The sequence below is a fragment of the Convolutriloba macropyga genome, chromosome 3 (genome assembly GCF_964194025.1).
Source record: "Convolutriloba macropyga chromosome 3, txConMacr16.3, whole genome shotgun sequence".
NCBI lineage: Eukaryota > Metazoa > Xenacoelomorpha > Acoela > Convolutidae > Convolutriloba > Convolutriloba macropyga.
Genome location: NC_134470.1, coordinates 23,253,859 through 23,275,254, shown reverse-complemented (window position 1 = coordinate 23,275,254; position 21,396 = coordinate 23,253,859). Strand labels below are relative to the sequence as shown.

The following is a 21,396-nucleotide window of genomic DNA, read 5'->3' as shown; positions in this document are numbered from 1 at the left end:
AGTCATGCAACTTTTAGTAATGTTGTAGCAAAAAAGTTTTCAAAACTATCTTTTTCATGCTATCAAAGATTATTAATACTTCCCAATTTGCTTTTGGAAGCAGTTTTGCGTCTTGGGGAGTAGCCAGAAAAATCTTGAGAATTAGGACAAAACTGTAATGAAGGCGCGCACAATTGCACAAGATGTACTAGAAAATACTCTAATTTCTTTATTAGAAAACCACAAACTTAAAGAAAGGCTTCAACGGTTTGAATATGATTATGTCGAAACTTGGTGTACAAATGTAAAGTTATATGAAAAAGAAGTGAGTATTGGAAAAACAGCTGGAAAAAAGAGTTGGCCTTTCATACCGCTAGAATGAGGCAGCCGTTACCAAAACAACCCAAAAGGAAATCAGATTTGATTAGTTTTAAATATGTAAAAACTCGAAAGAACTCTGCATCGGAATCCGGAAACTAAAACAAGACAAAAAAAGAACTAACTTTGGCACAAGACTTTGAAGAAATATCAAGATTGAACAAGATTTACCAATCCAGCCGGCCTCAGTTAGTTTCTGAGCTGCCGCAGATACTCAACTCACAGACAAAAAGTATCTCATTAAACAATATATAAACAAATTGAAAAATTTTCTTAGGGGTTTTACGGCTATGGTATTGCATTAACCGAAAAGCAATTTGACTCTTTCTTTGCTCAACTGCAATGTTTTTCAATGTTGAGCAGAAAATCGTTTACCGTTTCACATATTCTAGATTGTTTGGTACCTTAAGTGACAATTTGGCAGTACTTAGAAATGGGAAATAGCTTCTGATACATTATACCCTTTTTTCTTAAGAGACTCCTCAAATCTATCATTTATTTGTTTTTTTTTATGAAGGTATTTAAAGAGTATATTAAAATAACGTCGGTTTTGAATTATCCTTATTTGCGTGGTTATCGAAAATTGGTCTGGAAGTTTTGGTTGCAGTTTTCAAATAAAGATCTCTTTCAGATCAAAAGTTTTATTCTTGTTTTAGGAGATTATTGTTTCGTATACCTTCTTGTCTATACTCAGCATTTCCGAGCTCACTTTATACTGCAATTGATTTGAAAAAAATACGGTTACTGTAAAGCAGTCACCTCATTAAAGAGGCTCATGTTTACTGGACACTTTCCAAAGGTTCATCACAAATGGACAAATTTGTATTCTTCTAATTAAGAACTCGTAATTAAATGCGGTCAAATTGAGAAAACCAAAAATTTTTCAAATAGACACCTTGACTATAACCGTCGACAATGACTTCGACCATCTGTTGTAGGTTACTGATAATTCCTTCGGAAAATAATTCCGACTATGTGATAACACGACCAATCTCTTCAGAACTTTTTTCAGGATCAACTACAGACTGCCATTTTTTTGGTGTCGGTGGTACAAACTAAATGTCATGTTCATCGCACTTAGCGTTATGGGTATTGTGTTTTTGTTTTTTGGATATTCCGAGCGCAACACCTGCGTTTTGATGCATGAGAAAGTTTTGTGGACTGCAGCGGCAACGTCTTGGTAACGTCAAAAACAGCTGGATGGCCAAGTGTCCAAAGCCAAAAGAAAATGTCAACTAATTTGGTTTTGCTTTCAGGGCTCAAGTTCTTCTCTACGACGGCTGAAAGATTTGCAGACGATAAACCCACAAAGAAACAGAGACGATTCTAGATTCGCTTATGTCTTGCGATTCCGTGTTCTCGACCGTGGCAAGCGACCGAATGGTCGCCGTACAGAAATAGGTTTCCCGTTTTGAAACTCACTTGAAACGTACTCGATATTCATTTGGTTGCAGATGAAAACCTCATGCTGGAATAGGTGGTGATGCAAGCCGTTGTCCTCTTTTTGGGGGTGAAAGAGATAGAAGATGGGCTTTTTCTCTTTCCTGTGTTTGCCTGACTAACAAATCCTTGAAAGTTTTTGCATCGCAAGCGTCCTTATTTTTTGTATAAATAGTAATTGTGATATACAAGGTGCTTGAAATTGTATCGAGCTGAACTTCTCCTAGCAATTGGACATCTGAAGTTCAGAAAACAGTGAGGCAACTGACTTTATACAGTCGGTATATATAAAAATTTATTTTATCCACAGGTTTGCTTTGTCCTACTGGCAGATAGACAAGCTTGCTTGAAGTTATACATCTTTTGGTAATGTTGTAGCAAAAATGTTTTCGAAAGTATCCTTTTTCATATTATCAAGGATTATTAAAACTTCCGAAATTTTACTGTAAGCAGTTTAGCAGTGGGTTATCATTTTGCTCAAGCCATTCGAACAAAATTGCTATTTAGTTGACTCAATTTTGCAAAAATGAGGCTACATAATCTGGAGTCCCATCCATAACACCGAGTGCTTCCACTCCCAGAGGTTTGTTTGACTGGATTGATTTCTCTTTTCTTAGAAATTCGGAGTTTGAACAAATATCACACCCAACCTTTTGTTAGTTTCAATTCAGTTTCGTTTCCAGCTACAACGGCGTCCCTGATTTAATAAATTTTTGGCAGCAGTTTTTGCACTTTTTCATTAACTGGTTTGATGATTGGCCAAAGTATTAATCAAATAAGAGAAGTCCTAATGGGTCTCATTGTTGCAGTTAGTGAGAACTTTATCACCAAAAAATAAGCGGCTGATAATTTTTTCCCCTTACTGACAAAATACTTAAACTTTCTACTCTGGTCATAAAATCGTTGAAAGCATTCTCAAAGCAGCTCCTTTAGGGGAAATAAAAAGTAGTCTGCAAAATTATATGTATCATTCCTGCATTCCCGCGTTTGTTGGAGGCAATCTTTTTAAGTATTTTTTTTGGAAATTATTAACAGCTAAGCACTCAGTTTTTCTGTAATGCTGTCAAGGAACAATCATTTACAGGTCTTAATAAAAACTTTAGAGATCTGTTTCTGTTTGCATCGTTAACAAATTTTGTTAAATTTTTGAGCGTTACTCATGTTTGATCTTTTTCTGTACTTGAAACGCATCTCTCAACTGCTCCCTTTGCATCTTAGTGGTGCCAGCAGCGCTATGTTTGGAGAGTGCATTCAATTGATCTCTGTCGGTGTTCTCACTAAATAGATGAGATGGCGAGGACAATTCCAGTATGTCCGTTATTAACAATTCATTTTTCTTCAGATGTTGTTTTTCCAACGCTTGCTGTGAGGTATTATTGACTGGAACTACGCCCTTAAAATCTAGAATTGTGGCCGCTCGGCCAAAATTTTGTCTCTGCAAGCATGAGATTTTTGGCCTGCTGGTTAAAAATTCAATGTCGTCATCAGATTGGTTGCTCCTTTTAACTTGTCTCATTGAAGCTACCTCTTCTCACAGACCACCAATGTCACTGTTGTTCTATCTCTCAATTGTCCTCAACAGTTTTTATTCTTGTTCCTGCTTGTGTTTTTGCCACCTGTCTTGAGACATCAGGTCACCTTTAGACCCTGCAAAAATTTTCCAATTGTTGAAGTCTTTGGAATCCTCAACGCCTCCTTTATAAGTTCACCGCATATCTGCGACCATTTAAAGCAAAATTTTATTGGAATAAGACGTATTGGAGGAATGGTTGAAGTGCATTTGATCTGCAGGTCCAATAGCTTACTGTTAACTTGCTTGCAAATTTCTTTGGCTTATCCAGGTACTCTTCAATCAATATCCTGTCAGCGGAATGCGAGTACAAATAATCGATCTGTTCGCACAGCGCTCTGTGAACCCACCTCATTTTACAAAATTGCTTAGTGAAGCAAGAGTACGCCCGAGTAGAGGTAGTATTGATCCAGTTATTATGCTGTGCCCTCAATATATGGATATGAGGTACTCTTGTGTTTTCATTTTAAAGCTCAAGTGAAAGAATCTTATAGAACAAATCTGAAGTGTGAGGGAAAAAGCAATTGTGCCTGTTGGAATCTCAAACAAGTGGGATCATCAACACAGAGGTCTTGCATATTTCGAGTGAGTCCCGTATGCAGAGAAAAATTAGTTGAACAATTTTATATGAATATTTTCCATACACTGGGTCACACTCGTAGAGCAATTTTCGAACAAGTGACCGTTGCTTGATGTATTTCTAAAGTTGTATTTTTTCTTTTTTTTTCAAATTAAACCGGATTGATTTGAAAAACTTGATTACCTTGATTTTATGGGCTGCTTTTTGGGCATAGAGCTCAATTTTGTAATTGGGTTATTCGTATATTTTGCCCTCTCCAACCGAAAACACAGAAAAGAGGAGAGTGCCTCGGAATGATCTCATATGTTTTTCTACTGTGATAGCGTCCCAGAGCCCATTTTTTAGCTTCTAGTTCGTACACGACACAGCACATCCACACTCAGAATCAACATAAAGGGGGTTCAGAATTCACAAGGAGGAAAAAAGTTGGTTTTAATTGTTTTTTAAATGTTCAGTATAATGTTGAGGCTGAAGTCTTAAAACAACGCAACCTGTCATCAACGCGCGTGCAATTCTTACAATGTACTGTTTTCACGTCTTCTCGTTTATTAAATTAAAAACAGTGGTGGAACAGTATAGAAGTTCTTCTCGTTTGACTGAAGCTTGAGAAAAGCTGTAAAAAATGTTGCAGCGAAGCAATTATGTTATCGAGATTTTTTTAAAATTGTTTTTAAGAATATTTGTGGTTTATCTTAAATCTTTCAAGAAATCTTATTGTTTCCTGTCATGGTTATTCGAGATTTCAGAGATGTCAGGATCATTCATGTCCCATTTCTTTTGAAGTTCTTATCAAGTTTGAGTTTAGTTTTTTTTTTGAAATATGAATCTCTTCGCATACAGACAATTTGTCATAAGTAAACTCACGTTGTTGGTCCAGGGAATATCAATTTGTATTGCTGTTTTGCAGCGGCAGTACTGGACACATTTTCTGGTGGTGTCCACAGTCCAAAGAGTCCATCTGAACAAATGAGCGATCGAGTGTTGAGAGACAGTGAGGAGGAAGAGGGGGACAGTCACAATGGCATGCAAATTGCAGATGAAAACTCCGTGCAGATCAGTAAAGCGCCTGCAGCAGTTGAAAGCACCCCCGACTCACCCCATCTCAACAGTGACAGCAGGCAATCAGGACAGGTACCTCCTTTTATTTTTCAAAATATTTCCCGCCCGGGCCAAGGATTTTGCCCAAAAATACAGGGGAAAGAAGTGTAAAGAGTGTAAAAATAAAAAATACTTCCCTATTTTCCGCTTGATTAAGAGTGGAAGAGTGTAATTATTAGAGTGTAATTTTAAAAAATAAAAATGGATGGAGAGAGTGAGGATTGATCCCTACATTTTCCCTATGTAGAACTTTTGCGCTTCAATTTGCTTATAGTGGTAAGTTACTATCTTTGCAAAGAGTGTAATTTCAGCGGAAAAAAGAGTGTAAATACAGTTTAATTTTTAAAAATTACACTCTTAGACTCTTTTCCCTGATAAATAGGAATGGAATACGCATTACACCCTAACCCCCGCTAATTATCAGTGGATTAAGGGTGAAACCTCGGCCCGGTCGGTCGACTTCGGTGAATTTAATGGATGATTAATAGAATGCTTAAACTTTGTTGGCGCTTGAGCTCTTTCCTAATATATACCCCTCCTAGAGATATGGACCCTGCTATGGTATTGTTGCAATAACTGACGTTCAACATGATCTGTCCTAATTAACGGGCGGGCTCTGATGAGGCAGAAACAACTTGTTACACTGAAAATCAGACCATCTATTTAGCCTGCGACGTTTTGTTGATTAGAGAATTGTAAACTGTAATGGTTCATTTTCATCATGTATTTGGTTGCCAGAAGTTGCATTAGATCGAAAACAATACTTTTATCCTTACATTAAAAGTGTTTAATGTTCAGCTCATAGTATAGAATTATATAGTTGCTACTCCTGGCATCTTGTTATATCTTTTGTCACAGAATAAGTTAGGATTCACGGTGCGAATCCGTTGTCTTACAAATTGAGTAGTATTTGCTAGTCGAATACACAATTACTTGTGTAGCGTGAATTATGTTTATTGGAAACGCGGCGTGGATCCACTGCTAAGATTAACTTAGGAATATGAAGAGCAAAAGCAGAGCAACTTGAATTCAGATTGATTATTGAGATTATGATTGTTAGTAATAAATCGATATGAACAAAATATGAAATAATTTAGTAGACTATCGGGAATATTAATATAGGTGAATAAATAGAAGTCATAACTTTTAGTTTATAAAACGCATGATATAATTATATATATAGAGGGTAAATAATTTAGTACACATAGAGGTTTCGATATATATTTAGGTATCCATATGTATCACATTTCCCTCGTGACAAAAAAAAAATTTAATGTATTTACAATTTTTTAATATCTGCACAAAACATGAAATTGAATGAGACAACATAAATGAACTTAAGATGTAGAAGTACTACTGATGTTAAATAATGGTGTAAATGTCAAGCAAGTACGCGTCATAATTTAAGTGTGTGAAATGACTACATTGTATTGAATTATTTAAGTGCACAAACAGAAATGAGTGGATTCGCAAGGCGAATACTGAAAGAATTAAAAGTTAACAAATGGAGATGAATTGTAATGAATTCAAAGTAAAATTAACATTATTTGTGGATTAGCAGAGCGGAAACAAGACTAAATAAATGAATGGAGTTTAAAATAGTTTTACTAAGTTTTGAATTTAAATTTCATTTTCGGCATCCCACACCGACATTTCTCGTTCTTGCTCGTATTCGAAATATCGAACTCTGGGATCCGGTGGTGACACTTGTCCCAATTGTAATTCAGGTCTGGGGGGTGACGGGATTCGAGATTGTTCTGTCGTTTGTATGAGGGCTACAACTGAATCAGATTTCTTTGTTTGTTTCTTGTCTTTTTTAGTCTTACGCTTCTTTGGCTGAGTAGAACTTGTGGAGGCGAGAGAGCTTGTAGGGGAGATGTCGGCATCTGTGAAGCCGTAAAATTGAGGCCGATTGCGTTTGCGGCCTTTTGTTTGATCATCCTGTGCTTGTGCGGGAGGTACTTGTGGCGTAGGTGTAGGTGGGGCCGGTACAATTGATATAAGAGGCTGGTTTTGGGTTGAGGCATCTTCTTGTATATCAGCTGTGGGAACAGTAAAGCGTTTTTTAACTGGTTTATTTGGTTTGCGGACTGTTAATGCTCGCGAGACGTTTGAATTTACTGAGGATACTACTGATGTAGTATCACGTTGACGATGTCTGATCTTGATTTCGCCCCTCTTTTGCTTCTTGAGATCATTACTGTGTTTCGCGATTTTGAACTCTGTAGTTTTTTCGTACGGGGCAGGGCGTCTTTGGACTTATACCCACAAGTTGGTAGATCGTTCTGCTTTAGTCCCAAATTTTGCGAGGTCGCTATCTCGGACTTTCACTGGTGTTCTGCCGGGCTCGTTTATTATCGTCGTTGTTGGTGACGATTTGGTGACAAAGGAGCCAGGTTTCAGCACTTCGTACAAGCCCGCCAGTTGTCGTTTTGCTCTTTTCTTTTGCGGTAATTTGCGAGCCAGTTTGACCTTAAGGGACTGCTCGGTCCTGGGGATAGGGTCTGTGATTTGTGGGTGCGTTATAAATCGGGACTCTTTAACGTCTGACTCTCGATAGCGTTGTCCTGCGTCTAGGGAGGCCTGGCACATCTTATTCTCTATCTCGGTGTCGCTTCTGTTGGCACTTATCCATCCATTTTCGTCAAGCAAATCCTCCGGAGAAACTGTCTCAGCATCTAAATAGTGATTAACAATTTTTTCATAAGTTAGATTTTTACTTGAGGGAAGTGTGCTAATATTCCGTAAAGGAGTATTTGCAGGGCGACCAAAATGGGCTTCAAAAGGTGTTATCTTTGTTGTTTTCTGTTTAGTTAATCGTATATCAGAGACTATTTGTTTTATTGCTTTAGCTGTAGAAAATGTATCTTTATTTTCGACTTTCATGCAGGCTAAACGTCTTTTAATTGTTTGGATCATTCGCTCCACCAATCCAATAGCTCTATGATCACCAACCGGAGCGTCGAGAATGTCAATATTATTTTCGTTACAATAATTTGTGACTTGTTTAGCTACAAGACAAGTTGCTTGATCTAAGCGTATCGTTCGCGGGATTCCATGAGTATATGCATAATCACGAAGAAATTTTACTACGTTTGCCCCATTAGCATTTTCGAATATTCTAACAGTTGGATATTTTGAATAACGGTCAATACATGTTAAGAAGTAAATATCTTTGTCTTTATCATTAATTATCGGACCCCCAAAATCAATTTGAATTTCTTCATTTGGTTCTTGACAAGCTTTGTGTGGATGCCATTTGGATTTTGGTATAATAGGTTTCAAATTCTTACCAATTTCCGTACACGGGGCGCAATCGGAAGTTTTTGCTAAAATTTCCCTATGCATGTAGGGCCACCATGCATATTGGGAGAGAGATATCATCCCCCAACTACCCGGGTGCGTCATATGAATGGATTCAAGCACCGCCTCCTTGATTGAATTCGGGATGGCCACACGTTGGTCAACACACAGACACCCAGATTTTACATGAAGATCCTTCCAGAAGGAGTGGATGTATGCGCTCACTTCTTTACAGCGGGCCTCGTCATCCTGCATCACACAATCACGGATCTCTTTCAGCACCGCGTCTTTGCTTGTTAGTACTGCTAAGAAGGATTTGGTGAATAGTTGGTTTAAGTTGTTTTCGAATACTTCTTCCCGTGAAAGTTCAATGTCATAGTCCTCTGGTGATGATGATGGTTGGGTGTTGCTGGGTCCGGCTCGAGTAGATGAAATGGGAGTGGATTGGGTGCGAAATGTCACTCTTGGGGTTTGTGGTGAAGTTGGTTGATTGCTTTGTGATGCCTCTTTTGCTGACATGTTGATATGGAGTACTTGTTGTGTAGAACTAGCTATCAAATTGCAATTAAAGTTTTGCGACGGGATTCGCGCTGCGGGTGTAGTATCAGATTGGAGCAGTTGATTTGCACGGCAATTAAAATTAGAAATGAATTCAGAATTGTAATTGTTTACTTGTACTCGAGGAATGAAGGAATTAATTGAGGCATTCGAATTATGCGCGCTAATTTTAGCAGGTTTGCAAGAGTGGACTCGCGTCGGGTGTACTTGTTGCTTATAATTACTAGTTATGTGCCGCTTTTGGAAAGGAATTTTATTTGCGTTACAAAATAAAGATGTAATCGCGTCGCGAATACGGGAAATTGTTGCTACCATAAATTCCTCATCATATTGATTGACACTTTTAGCATTCTGATTTGGTTGTCGCGAAATATAATCAACTAAGCCCATTCGGGTACCAGGAATATGTTCAATATTAAAATCAAATGGTAACAAACGGTCAATCCATCGGGTTAACCTACTGTTGTAAGATTTATTAGAGCGGTGTAATTTTAAAACGGAAAGAAGTGCTTTATGATCGGTTAAAACTGTGAAGGTTTTCCCAAATAAATAATATTTAAAATATTCAATGGCCCAGACCACCCCAAGTAATTCGAGTTCATTTACACTATAACGTTCTTCATTGCTATTAAGAAAACGAGATGCGAAAGCTATTGTTTTCCACCCATCGCAGTCTAATTGTTCGAGTGCTGCGCCTAAACCTTGGCGAGATGCATCGCATTTTATGCGCGTTTCCAGTGTTGGATTAAAATGAGTATTTTCCGTAGCGTTTGCAATAACAGTTTTGATATGTTCAAAATGTGATTGGTGATTCTCATTCCAAATAAATTTTTCGTTTTTCTTTAATAAAGGTCGGAGAGGGTGACATATTTTGGCAAGATTAGGTATGAATTTGCTTAGGTGATGAACACTGCCTAGAAATGATCGTAATTGTTTCAATGTTTTTGGGGCTTTAATTTCTGCAATTGCCGCTGTTTTAGATTCAATAGGTTTGACACCACTTTGTGAAAATGTAAAACCAAGCCAATTTATTTGATGTTTTGCGAAATGACATTTACTTAAGTTAATTCGAAGATTGTCTGCGTCAAGTTTTTGGAGACATTTATATACGTATTTGAGGTGCGATTCCTGAGTGCCTTTGCTGACTACGATTATATCATCCAGAAAACAGTATGTGTTAGACAGACCAACCAATGTGTAATCCATTGCCTTTTGAAATTCGGCCGGCATATCTGTAAGGCCATAAAATCCCGTTTTGAAGCGATACGTACCCGTTGCTTCGCCACAAATGATGTTAAAATTACAATGACGTGCCGTGTCGGGATGTAACTTTAATTGACTATAGGCATATTTTAGATCGATTGTTGAAAAATATACGTTATCTCCCAGATTTGAATTATTAATATGTTGTGAAATTGAATCAATGAGACTATCTATGTTTGGCATTTGATACTTGTTTTTGTGGATTGCTTTGTTTAATATTTTCGAATCAAGAGCTAACTTTACAGATTTGTCCTTTTTGACCGTAATTACAATGGGAGAAATGAAGTTTTTGTCCGAACATTCTTGTAATTTTTCAATGTGTCCTTGTTCAGAAAGTTTCTTAAGTTCTGCGGATACTTTGTCCAATAAATTTATAGGGACGCGTCGGCCTTTTTGGTGTGATGGGGTGTAATGTTTGTGGAATTTTGAACGAACTGTATGTACTTTAGACTTACCAATTCTGGAGATTAAGTCGGGGTAATCAATAGCAATCTGTTTTTTGATTGGGCAATATTCTTGATCTACCTGATTGATTGTTACTTGATTATTTGATTGATGTATTGAAATTCCAAGAGCTGGAAACAGATCTCTACCCAATAGAGAGCGATGTCCGTCCGCCACTACTTGAATTTCAATTGGATTCGCGTACCAATTGCTGCTTTGAATGGAAGTTTGGAGGATGCCCACCGTGTGAATAGGTTCATTTGAAAATGTTTTTAGTTGTTTAGGATTTGCTTCGCGTATCCATTTTGATTTTGGGTCATTGGAAATGATTGAGTTTGCCAAAGATTCATTGATTATTGTACACACGCTGCCCGAATCCACCAAAACCTTTGTTGATGTATTGCCGATAGTTACAGGGAGGTTGGTTGCGTCCACCGAAGTTGTAGAATCCGATGAAGATATGACTGCTACACAGTTGTCTTCATCTGAAGAATAGTTTGACTCCAGATCCGGATCAAAGTTGGCCGAAATTTGATTGACATCTTCATTTTGATCGTCTTTTTCTACATTATTGACTCGCGGTCTAGGTTTTGGGTACGAATTGGGATCTTTAGGTTTGCGACAAACCTTTGCGAAGTGGTTTTCAATACCGCAGTTATTACATCTTTTTCCCCGAGCGGGACATTTGTTGCGATGATCGGAGGTCCAGTTAGATCCACAGAAATGACAAGTTGTAGGCTTTTTCCGTGCGGTAGTATTCATATTGGAGAATGGGGTAGCATTTGCGATACGTGTCCGTTGTACTTGATTAACCGTTGACTGTGGTTCAGTTTTGTTTGCGTTCATTTTCAATTGATTGAGTGTACCCATCTCAATATTGATTGCTATTGCCAATGCCTTTTCGGGGTCTACTGTTTCCTTAAGAAGTTCCTTTTGAATGTCTTCATTTTGCATATTCGCGATAAAGACATCACGGATGATAGTGTCCCCTTTATCTCCTAGGTCACAGTTTTCCGAAAGTTCTTTGAGGTGTCCATAGAATTTCTCAATAGGCTCTCCCTTTTGTTGTTTTCTTGTGAGGAAGAGGTATCTATCGAAGGTTATGTTATGGATTCGAATGAAAGTTGTATTTAGAACGTCCCAAAGGTCCTTCGTTGAGATTGTTTCAAGGTTAATGGTTGAATTTTTTGAGTTGAATACACGGCGTCCCTCCATGCCTAAGCTCAAATACATCAGAGAGGATGCTTTTCGATCGCATAACTTCCATGGTTTATCACCACAAAGTACGCCGATTGTCATGACACGTTGACATTGGTTTTTCCACGCTGTTTTTGCCTGCTCATTGCGGGTACGTCGGTCTCGTTCTGATTGTGCCGTCGGGTTGTCCACTGCATCCTCATATGCTGGTTCGGGAGGCAGGAGCACATGTTCAGGAGGGTCTACCAAGAGGAGGTCCACTTCAATTCCTTCTCTAGCGAGGATTGCGAGCTTCAATTGTATTCTCCAAAACTCCCAGCGAATTGGAGGTTCTAATGTCGCCTTTTCCCAAAAGGGTTGAATTCCAAGTGGGGATTTGCCGCTGTCCTTTGTCGCTGACTGCGCCATGTTATATCTTTTGTCACAGAATAAGTTAGGATTCACGGTGCGAATCCGTTGTCTTACAAATTGAGTAGTATTTGCTAGTCGAATACACAATTACTTGTGTAGCGTGAATTATGTTTATTGGAAACGCGGCGCGGATCCACTGCTAAGATTAACTTATGAATATGAAGAGCAAAAGCAGAGCAACTTGAATTCAGATTGATTATTGAGATTATGATTGTTAGTAATAAATCGATATGAACAAAATATGAAATAATTTAGTAGACTATCGGGAATATTAATATAGGTGAATAAATAGAAGTCATAACTTTTAGTTTATAAAACGCATGATATAATTGTATATATAGAGGGTAAATAATTTAGTACACATAGAGGTTTCGATATATATTTAGGTATCCATATGTATCACACATCTCAACAGAAACGTTAATGAAGCAGCTTGAGAACAAAGGGTAATAAATTAATCGATCTTGTTGGTTTTAAACCATTGTTAAACCTGGCAGTTAGCGGTTTAATTTCGAGCATTTTTATCCAATATTCCAATTCTCAGCAAAATATGTTCTTCCTCAACCCCGAACTGTTTTCCATAAATTTCCTTCTGGAATCCGTTATAATCTCATGAATGCTATTGCATACAGCCTCGCTCATGGGTGAAATAATGAATTAAAGATGTTGATTGACTGTCCTCTCTCATTGGGTGACAACATTTAACAAACAAGAACAGGTGAACAAAACAAATTACAGAAACTGCTTGAGAGGTGTTGTGACTGCATAAAATTAAACAACCTTTTTTTTTTACAAATGAAGTGCGTATATTCTAAATAGTTGATGAAGAAAATTGGCAATTTATGGAACTTAGTTAGGTTCATTTCTTTAAAAGCCAGAGCATCACTGTAGAAACTAATTCAAATTAAACTGAGTCCTAAAAACTGCAAATTTACAAACTCTCGCTTTCAAATATTGTTCACAACCGGTTGCGGAAATAAACCCCCTCGGAAAAAAAACCACTTCGTTTTAGATAGGAAATAAACCCCCACGGAAATGAACCCCCACGGAAATAAACCCCCACTTTACTATTAAAGAGCTGCGCATTTAGCGCGTTTGGCCATGCCTCGCGGACCATGTCCATGCCTCAGCGGCCCGTGGGACTTGATATGAAACTATCACAACCGAACAAATTATCACGACCGAAATTCGACTTTAAAATGGTGGTTTATTTCCGTGGGGGTTTATTTCCTATCTAAAGTTAAGTAAGGGTTTTTTTCCGTGGGGGGTTTATTTCCTAGACCCGTTCACAACATGCCCATTTTTATGCATCCAGCTGTGTGTTTGTTCTTTTGTTATTTGTGGCTTAATCTGCAACCCCGATGTTCTGATTATCTTTTTTCAATTGTGGTTTTACTTTTTTTTGGTCAGTTCATATGCATAACATGAATTTAATGCGGAACAATGCATCAAAACTTTTTCTTTTTTGCGTCGCGTGATCTCACTGTGAAGTGGAACAAATCGAGTCAATTTAGTTCGGGGGTTTAGCGCTTTCCTTAATAAGTGATGTTATCCGTCTTTCCTTTAATTTACGTGCATGGTAGTTAATGGCTGCGATGCCTATTTCGAGTTTCTCTGTCACAGGCGCCCTGAAGAAATATGCATGGATGCATGCATGCATGTATATATGCTTGTATATGTGTGCTGTGTGTGTGTGCATGTATGCGCATCTATGTGTGTGTATGAGCATAAAAACCGGAGATATATTTTGTGATTTAGTTTCATGAGACGACACATGTATTCGTCTCATTTTAATATCACCTCTATACCCCCCCCCCCCCCCCTACTGTGAAGCAATAGCTGTGGTGTTTGGTCGCATTTCTATACCCAAGTGGTTGGTCTGTCTTTCCCACATGTTAATCAGTTACTATTCCCATACTACCTATTTTTGTTACCAAAGTAAGCCCGACTATAGGCTAAATTTATACCTGGGAACACAATTTTGTCACAGGTAGGGTAATTCAGAGCTGAATCAGCCACCAAGTAAGAATAGTGGTAGTAGGTTGCATGCGTTGTTTTATATAGCTACTCTAGCGCGTTTTCTTTAAATATTCAGTTAGAACGAAAGCATTGAATGACTGTTACCATAATCTGAAGATACTCTATTTTCATTATTATATTACTACTCTACTTAAGCAAATTAAGCACAACTAACTTGAACTGGTCAACAACTTTCAAAATGGAAGCGAACAAGAGACAGGTAAGAGATCTAGTTAAATCTTTAATTGATTGGTTATAACTGGCTGTGATGTTCTAATATTTGATCATTACTATTGTTGGTCAGAATCTGTCACCGGTTGCGAATCCTTTTGACAATAATCTCTTTTCGAATAGCCATAGGTGCCTTTTATGGTCTGCCCTAGCTATAATGCAAGCCATTTGTATCTGGAATTTAATTTATGACAGGTAGAACGTTTGAAACAAGCCCCCATCCCTCGCCTACCACATGTATTTCCCATTATAATGGTACCAACACATGGAACCTATCAATTTTCTGCTGTTTTAACTCTGGACTAGCCAAGCAGTGCGTCGTAGTGAATTTTTAGGGGATTTTATCTTCAATTTGTAAAGTTTCTACCAAATACCAACTATCTAACAAAGAGAAGGAGATTACCCTTTGACCAAACAAAACTGGATAAACCGAAGATGGAGAGGTCAATTTAACATTTTAGCATTTTATTTTTTCAACAATTTTATAATTTTTTACTACGGCAATCAAAACTGTATTTCCTTTGATATTCAGGGAAAATAGGCTTGTAGGAAACAAATACTGTATGTGAGCAATGAGTGCACGAAGAATAAATTGATACACACACACACGCACGCATATATACACACACAAACACGCCCACACACACACAACAGGCACACATACACACGCACACACACACACACATATATATATATACATATGTGTGTGTGTGGTGTGTGCGTGTGTGTGTGTGTGGGTGGGGCGTCAGGTTTAAGAAAACAGAGAAATTTATTTGTGATTTAGCTTCATGATATGGCTCATCATGAAAACAAGTTTCTAGAACTTTTCACCAAGAAAGAGGGCAGAAAAATTTGAAGCGTGAAAAGAGTGATTGTTGAAAGCCAGAGAAAAATTACTCGCAAGGTTTGGAAAGTTTGCTTTGAAAACATGTGCTCACATATTTTATAAAGATAACTGAACAGTTGAGCATTAAAAGCAATATAGTTTTTCCAAGGCCTCTGAAAATTCTTTTGGAGAAACAAATAAGAATTATCTGTCATACATTGCATGATGAACGATTCGTTGTAATATTTTTAAATTGTTTGTTTTTCCTAAAGTGAAATAAATGTACCGAAGACAAAAATTAGTTGATAAAATTGGATTTTTGTCATTTCTGATTTGCAAAAGTTGCCAACAATACCAAAGATATGATTTCAGTCAGATGAGTTCGGATGAAAACAATAACCAACATTTGATTTTGTTCTGAATTTTACATTGTGTTTCCGGTTTCTCTGAAAAACGAAAAAAAGATAGCCTTGAATCACAAAAAAATTCAAAAAAAGTCAAATACAAAACTTAAGTGAAATATTTGTAAGCTATTTAAGCTGTTTTAAGAAACCGTTAAACCATTTTTGAGCACTAAAGATACCTCTAAACAGCCATTAGATGAATTGAGATAGCGGTAAAGCACAATGAAATTTGGACGACAACTAACTCAGTGAAGTAACTCTGATATGGGAATAATTTGGGAAAAGAGTTTTTAAATGTAAAAAGGGAGCGATGATTGATAATATTGAGATATAATCGACTTTATGATCTAATTAATGGTTCTTGTCAGCGTCATATTCAAAATTGTTTTCTTTTTATCGTCTTGACTGCACTCGCTAACCAATTGAGTAATTTGGACATTTTTGTCAAATAAAAGACACGTAAACTGTATCAAACGCAATTTTGCTGTCAATTTAGTAGAAATTAAAGCAATGCTTCAGTGGTATTGCTTCTTACTCGAAACGCACACAATCAACAGTTATATAAACTGCAACTTATGTTAAAAGAGAAAAGATGTGAATTAGTGGGCGATTTAATCAGACCTATTGAAAACGATTATAAATCATTTGAAAAGAAAACAAATGAAAGATTTGGTATAGGGAAAAAATAGCAGTCGCTGTTATTGAACAAAGATTTTCATCGTATGGCTACATTCCAAAAATGTTTTTTGTTAAAAGAAGTTTTCAAATTTTTGGGAATCCTTTTGCTTATGGAATGGTGACCCATCCGATAGATAGAAAAAAATAAATAATTGACAATTTCTCACGAATCATAGCTGACTGAGAAACCAATCTGTTTGCTCGTAAACAAAGCGTTTTTCATAAATACGTTCTTTGAGTAAAGGGGGGAGGACAACTGTTGATAAATAGTTATTCCACTGCCAACCATGAACTACTTTTCGAATGCAATTCTAGTGGTCACCCAAGTTTGTCAGACCGAGCCATGCTTATAACCCTATATTTTAAATGCTTGACAGTTGAAAATGCACTATGTTTAACGGAAGGGAAATGCATATTAAGGAAGCCTCTGAAGAGCATAATTAGGTGCTATCAAAGAGCAGGTTTGAGAGCTCTCCATCGGCATGGTTAAGAGTATAGATCGCGAGAAATCGACGACCAAAAATTTTAAATGCTTGACAGTTAAAAATGCACTATGTTTAACGGAAGGGAAATGCATATTAAGGAAGCCTCTGAAGAGCATAATTAGGTGCTATCAAAGAGCAGGTTTGAGAGCTCTCCATCGGCATGGTTAAGAGTATAGATCGCGAGAAATCGACGACCAAAAATTTGCTCTCTTAAAAGGTCAATGTCTGGAAAAGCGCTAATTGGATGAGAATAAGCAACCGAAATGAAAAAAAAATTCAACGGCCGAAAGATGCAGATGCCAAAAAATGCATGCGCCAAAACAACATGCAAGCAAAAGAAGTCAGTGACCGACAAAATATGTCAAAACTAGAATTGTATGCAATGAGATAGAAAGTAGTGTCCGATGAAAGTTGTGATGGAAAACGATTTTTCCAAAAGCTCGGATTTTTTTCCCGTTTTACCTTCTCTTTATTAAAAGCTGCGATTGTGGTTGTTGAGCGGAGCTATTATTGGTTTTTATTTGATTTTTCATCTCGTCGCTAAGGTGTTTGTGGCCACCATATGAGGTAACACTCCTCTTCTAAAGGTTTTCTGCGAAATAGGCTTTGTTGGCTGAGAGGGAAATTGAAGAGATTTTTTGCTCACAATCAAATGGTTTACCGTTTAATTGCTTTCCAAATTCTTTCCATAGAAAATTTTTGCTTGACGGATCTGGATTTTTGATATTATTGTTTGCCTTTGATTTCTCGATTTTTGCGAGATCTGCATTGAGCTCTCCTGCAGATTTTTATGAGCTCGAAACAGCTTTTACTTTTTCCAAATGGGGTAAAAATTGTACCACGATTTTAAACATTGTTTATAGTAGGTTCCATTATTACTTCAAACTGCTTCTAAAAGTTTATAGCTAACCACCATGGTATGTTGCGATTAGCCCCTAAATACTCCTGAAGTTATTGCTTTGGATGTTTGTCGGCTGTTTACTGTCATCAGAACAGAAAAGATTGAACTGCTATTTATGTACTGATTTAGCAGTTTTGCTCAAATTGCGCTTGTTTTTGTGAATTTTTGGGGACAATTTTTCAATTAATTCAAGATTGTATACAAATATTCAGTTTTCAGTAAATGAATCATTGAAATTGATATTGGGATGCGTACATATGTTCTCCAAACGTTTGGGAAAATTTATCTAGCTTGCTCTTACAGAGCTGTTAGTTTGTTTTTAAATGTGTGATTGCGTACAAGGAGCGCGACTGGTGTAGCTGAGAAACAAAACAGTCTACCAAATTCAAGTTTCCAATTCAATCTTTTTATATAGTCAACGTCATAAGTTCGTATAAAGCAACGTATAAGTATTGGCGAACATAGCAACTAGTGAGAGTTTAGACGGCAAGGTTTTTTTTGATGCTCTTTTACTGGTTTTTTGTCTGATGTCATTGACGTCAGAATCAGTTCATAATCGATCAACAATCGTCTAGAGAACCTAAAAATATTAAGCCGAAAACCGCCTTATTCGATACATATCATGGTATTATTTACTTAAAATTAGGTTATACGAACTTTTTCCGAACTTTCTATGCATATTAGAACGTTTTATATGCATTTAAATACTCAATTCTGATTGGCTAATAATCTCTCGCTTTAAATCTATTTAGTTACTAACATCCTCCGGCCCAGAAGAAGATGCTGGGAGAATCGGTACTAATTTTACAAGCGGGCGAACGAGCGAACCGGAAGACGTGCGCAATACGGCGGAGCGTGCGACGCTGTCGGAACCGTAACGAAGTTCAGTGATCCGAGCAGTGGGGTAGTAACCCCTTGGGTTGGTCTCTTCAACTACCCAAACCAAATCACCGGTCTTAAGGTGATGCTCGGCAGGCGTCTGCCACTTGGAACGTCGGTTCAGCGCCGGTACGTATTCTTTGATCCAACGAGACCAAATAGCGTTAGCGTAAGACTGCGCGCGGGCGTAACGTTTACGGTGATCGAACTCATCTACGCCAATGATGGACGGGAGACTACGTGCTTGGTTACCGAGGAGAAAGTGATTAGGTGTTAATGCTCCTAGGTCGGACGGGTCGGCGCTTACGGGCGTTAGCGGACGTGAATTAAGTGCATGTTCGACCAGACAAAAAGTGGTACTTAAAACCTCATCCGTGAGGCGACGTGTTCCAAGGATTGTGTAAAGTACGCGCTTGAAACTACGTACTAGCCTCTCCCAGATGCCACCTTGGTGTGGCGCACTGGGCGGGTTGAACCTCCACTTGATGCCTTTGTGGGCAAGTTCTACAGCGATGTTGATGGTGTTCCACTTTTCGATGTTCTCGCGTAGTTCTTTTTCCGCGCCAACAAAGTTAGTGCCATTGTCTGACCAAATAATGGCTGGTGTACCCCGACGGGAGACGAACCGCTCCACTCCCATTACACACGAACTGGCGTCCATGGAAGGAACGATTTCGACATGAACGGCACGAGTAGTTAAGCATGTGAAGAGGAAACCCCACCTCTTCTCGGTAGTCCTACGTACAGTAACGTAAAACGGGCCAAAGTAGTCGACTCCGGTGTTCGTGAAGGGAGGAGACTGGTATGCAAGTCTTTCTACTGGGAGATCAGCCATGATGGGTTGAATAGTGGCAGCGCGGAACATCCTGCACGTAAGGCAGTTAGATTTAATGGAACGTAGTGAGGAACGTAATTTAAGGATAGTATAACGTTCTTGTACTTTTGCCCGCAGGTAATCAATACCTTGATGATGATGTTTGACGTGCGTGTGCCTGAGGAACAACTTTACAAACGCATGGCGTGCGTCCAGAACGATAGGATGTTTTACATCAAAGTCAACTTCGACCAACCGCTTGATGCGGCCTGCCGATCGGATTAGACGATTTGGCCCAATAAAGGGAGAAAACGGGGCAATACGGCTACTCCGTTTAACGGGTTTGTTTTCGAGAAGATCTTTTCTCTCTGCATTGAATGACTCCCCTTGCACAAGATACTGGAGATGACGCTCGGCTTCGTCAAGCTCCGTGGGGTCTATGATGCTACCATCGGCATTACGGTAACATTCGTGAGAAGGTAACAAGCGGAGTGCGTACGCTGTTATCCGTAGCAACTTCTGATAAGAACTGTACTTATCGAAGGGAATTAGTTGCGGGGGCGGTTCCTTAGTTGACTTGGTTACAGATACGGCCAATGATGTATTGGTTTCGTCAGTTTCCTTAGTTACTATACCAAGTTTGATGTTATTAACTACTTCAGTGCTTGGTTCTTAGGAAGTCAGGACCTCTCACCCAGCTACTTGATTGCAAAATCTCAGCAGACATACCACGAGTGCCGGCATCTGCCGGATTATCGCTTGAGGCAACGTGGTTCCATTCGTCAACGCTTGTGTGTTCTAAGATTTCGCAAACACGGTTTGCAATAAATATTGGGTGCTTGGTTGCAGAGTAAAGCCATTGCAAGACAGTAGTGCTGTCGGTCCACATGAAAACCCTGTTGACTTTTACTGTGAGAGCTCGACATATATCTTGTTTCAATCGAGCGGCCAGTAGCGCTGCCTGTAATTCCAGCTTTGGAACAGTCATGACCTTCATAGGTGCTACGCGAGCTTTACCCAGGACAAACGCAAGCTCCGTTTGGGACCCACTCGAAGTAGTTACTCGAGCTCGGAGAAATGCAACGGCACTGAAAACTTCTTGTGAACTATCGCCAAACATGTGTAGTTCCAGGTGTTCAAAGTTTCCGGAAAAGTAGCTCCTTGGTATAGTGATTGCAGCAAGCTTGGGTAGTTCTACACTCCATTCGAGGAACCTTTCAACAGTGTCTTTTGGTAATTCTTCATCCCAGTGCTGCCCGCTGATACGCCAGATGTCCTTTAGTAACAATCGGGCGCCAACAGTAAATGGTGCCACTAGGCCGATGGGATCGAACACCTTAGACACTAGGCTCAATACCAAGCGTTGTGTTAAAGACTTAGTTACTGTACTGGAGGTACCCCGACTCACAACTAGAGTATCATTGTTGTGATCCCATTTCAACCCAAGCACGTGCGAAGATTCCTCCTTAGATGAGGAAATTACTTTTGGTTCGGTGGACTGAGGTGACCCATCAATTCGATCAGCCAGATTTGGTACATTGCTTACGAACTTAGTAAGCTTGAACCCACCTAGATGGAGAAGTTGTACCAACTCCTTCGATCTTTTGAGAGCCCTCTCAGGTGACTCCACCGAATCCAAGTAATCGTCCATGTAGAAGTTTTCTAGGACGGCTTTGGTTGCTTCCGGGTACTGAAGATCATTGTCTCGGGCCGTGCGTTGCAGTGCATAGTTAGCGCATGTGGGCGAGTCTTTAGCCCCGAATATATGGCGCGTGTATTGATACACTACAACATTTGTTGTGGGGTCCTCCCGCCACAAAAAACGCAGTGATGGCTGGTCCCAATCAGGGACACCCACTTGGAGGAACATACCCTCGATATCTGCGGACACGGCAAATTGATGTTGACGGAACCTAAGTAGTACATGGATTAGGTTTT

The 21,396-nt window shown here is 38.8% G+C and overlaps 1 protein-coding gene across 2 annotated transcripts in view; it reads left to right on the top strand.

Moving 5' to 3' along the window:
* The window catches only part of LOC142336084 (four and a half LIM domains protein 2-like), a 109,072-nt gene that overhangs the window by 57,847 nt on the left and 29,829 nt on the right, over window positions 1–21,396 (top strand). Inside the window, exon 2 of one of the 2 annotated variants that reach the window (XM_075384606.1) lies at window positions 4,855–5,078. In XM_075384606.1, coding sequence (XP_075240721.1) covers window positions 4,855–5,078 — 224 coding nt within the window. Of the gene's footprint in view, window positions 1–4,854; window positions 5,079–14,235; window positions 14,461–21,396 lie in introns of those variants that run through there. The other variant, XM_075384609.1, reaches the window with a different exon arrangement.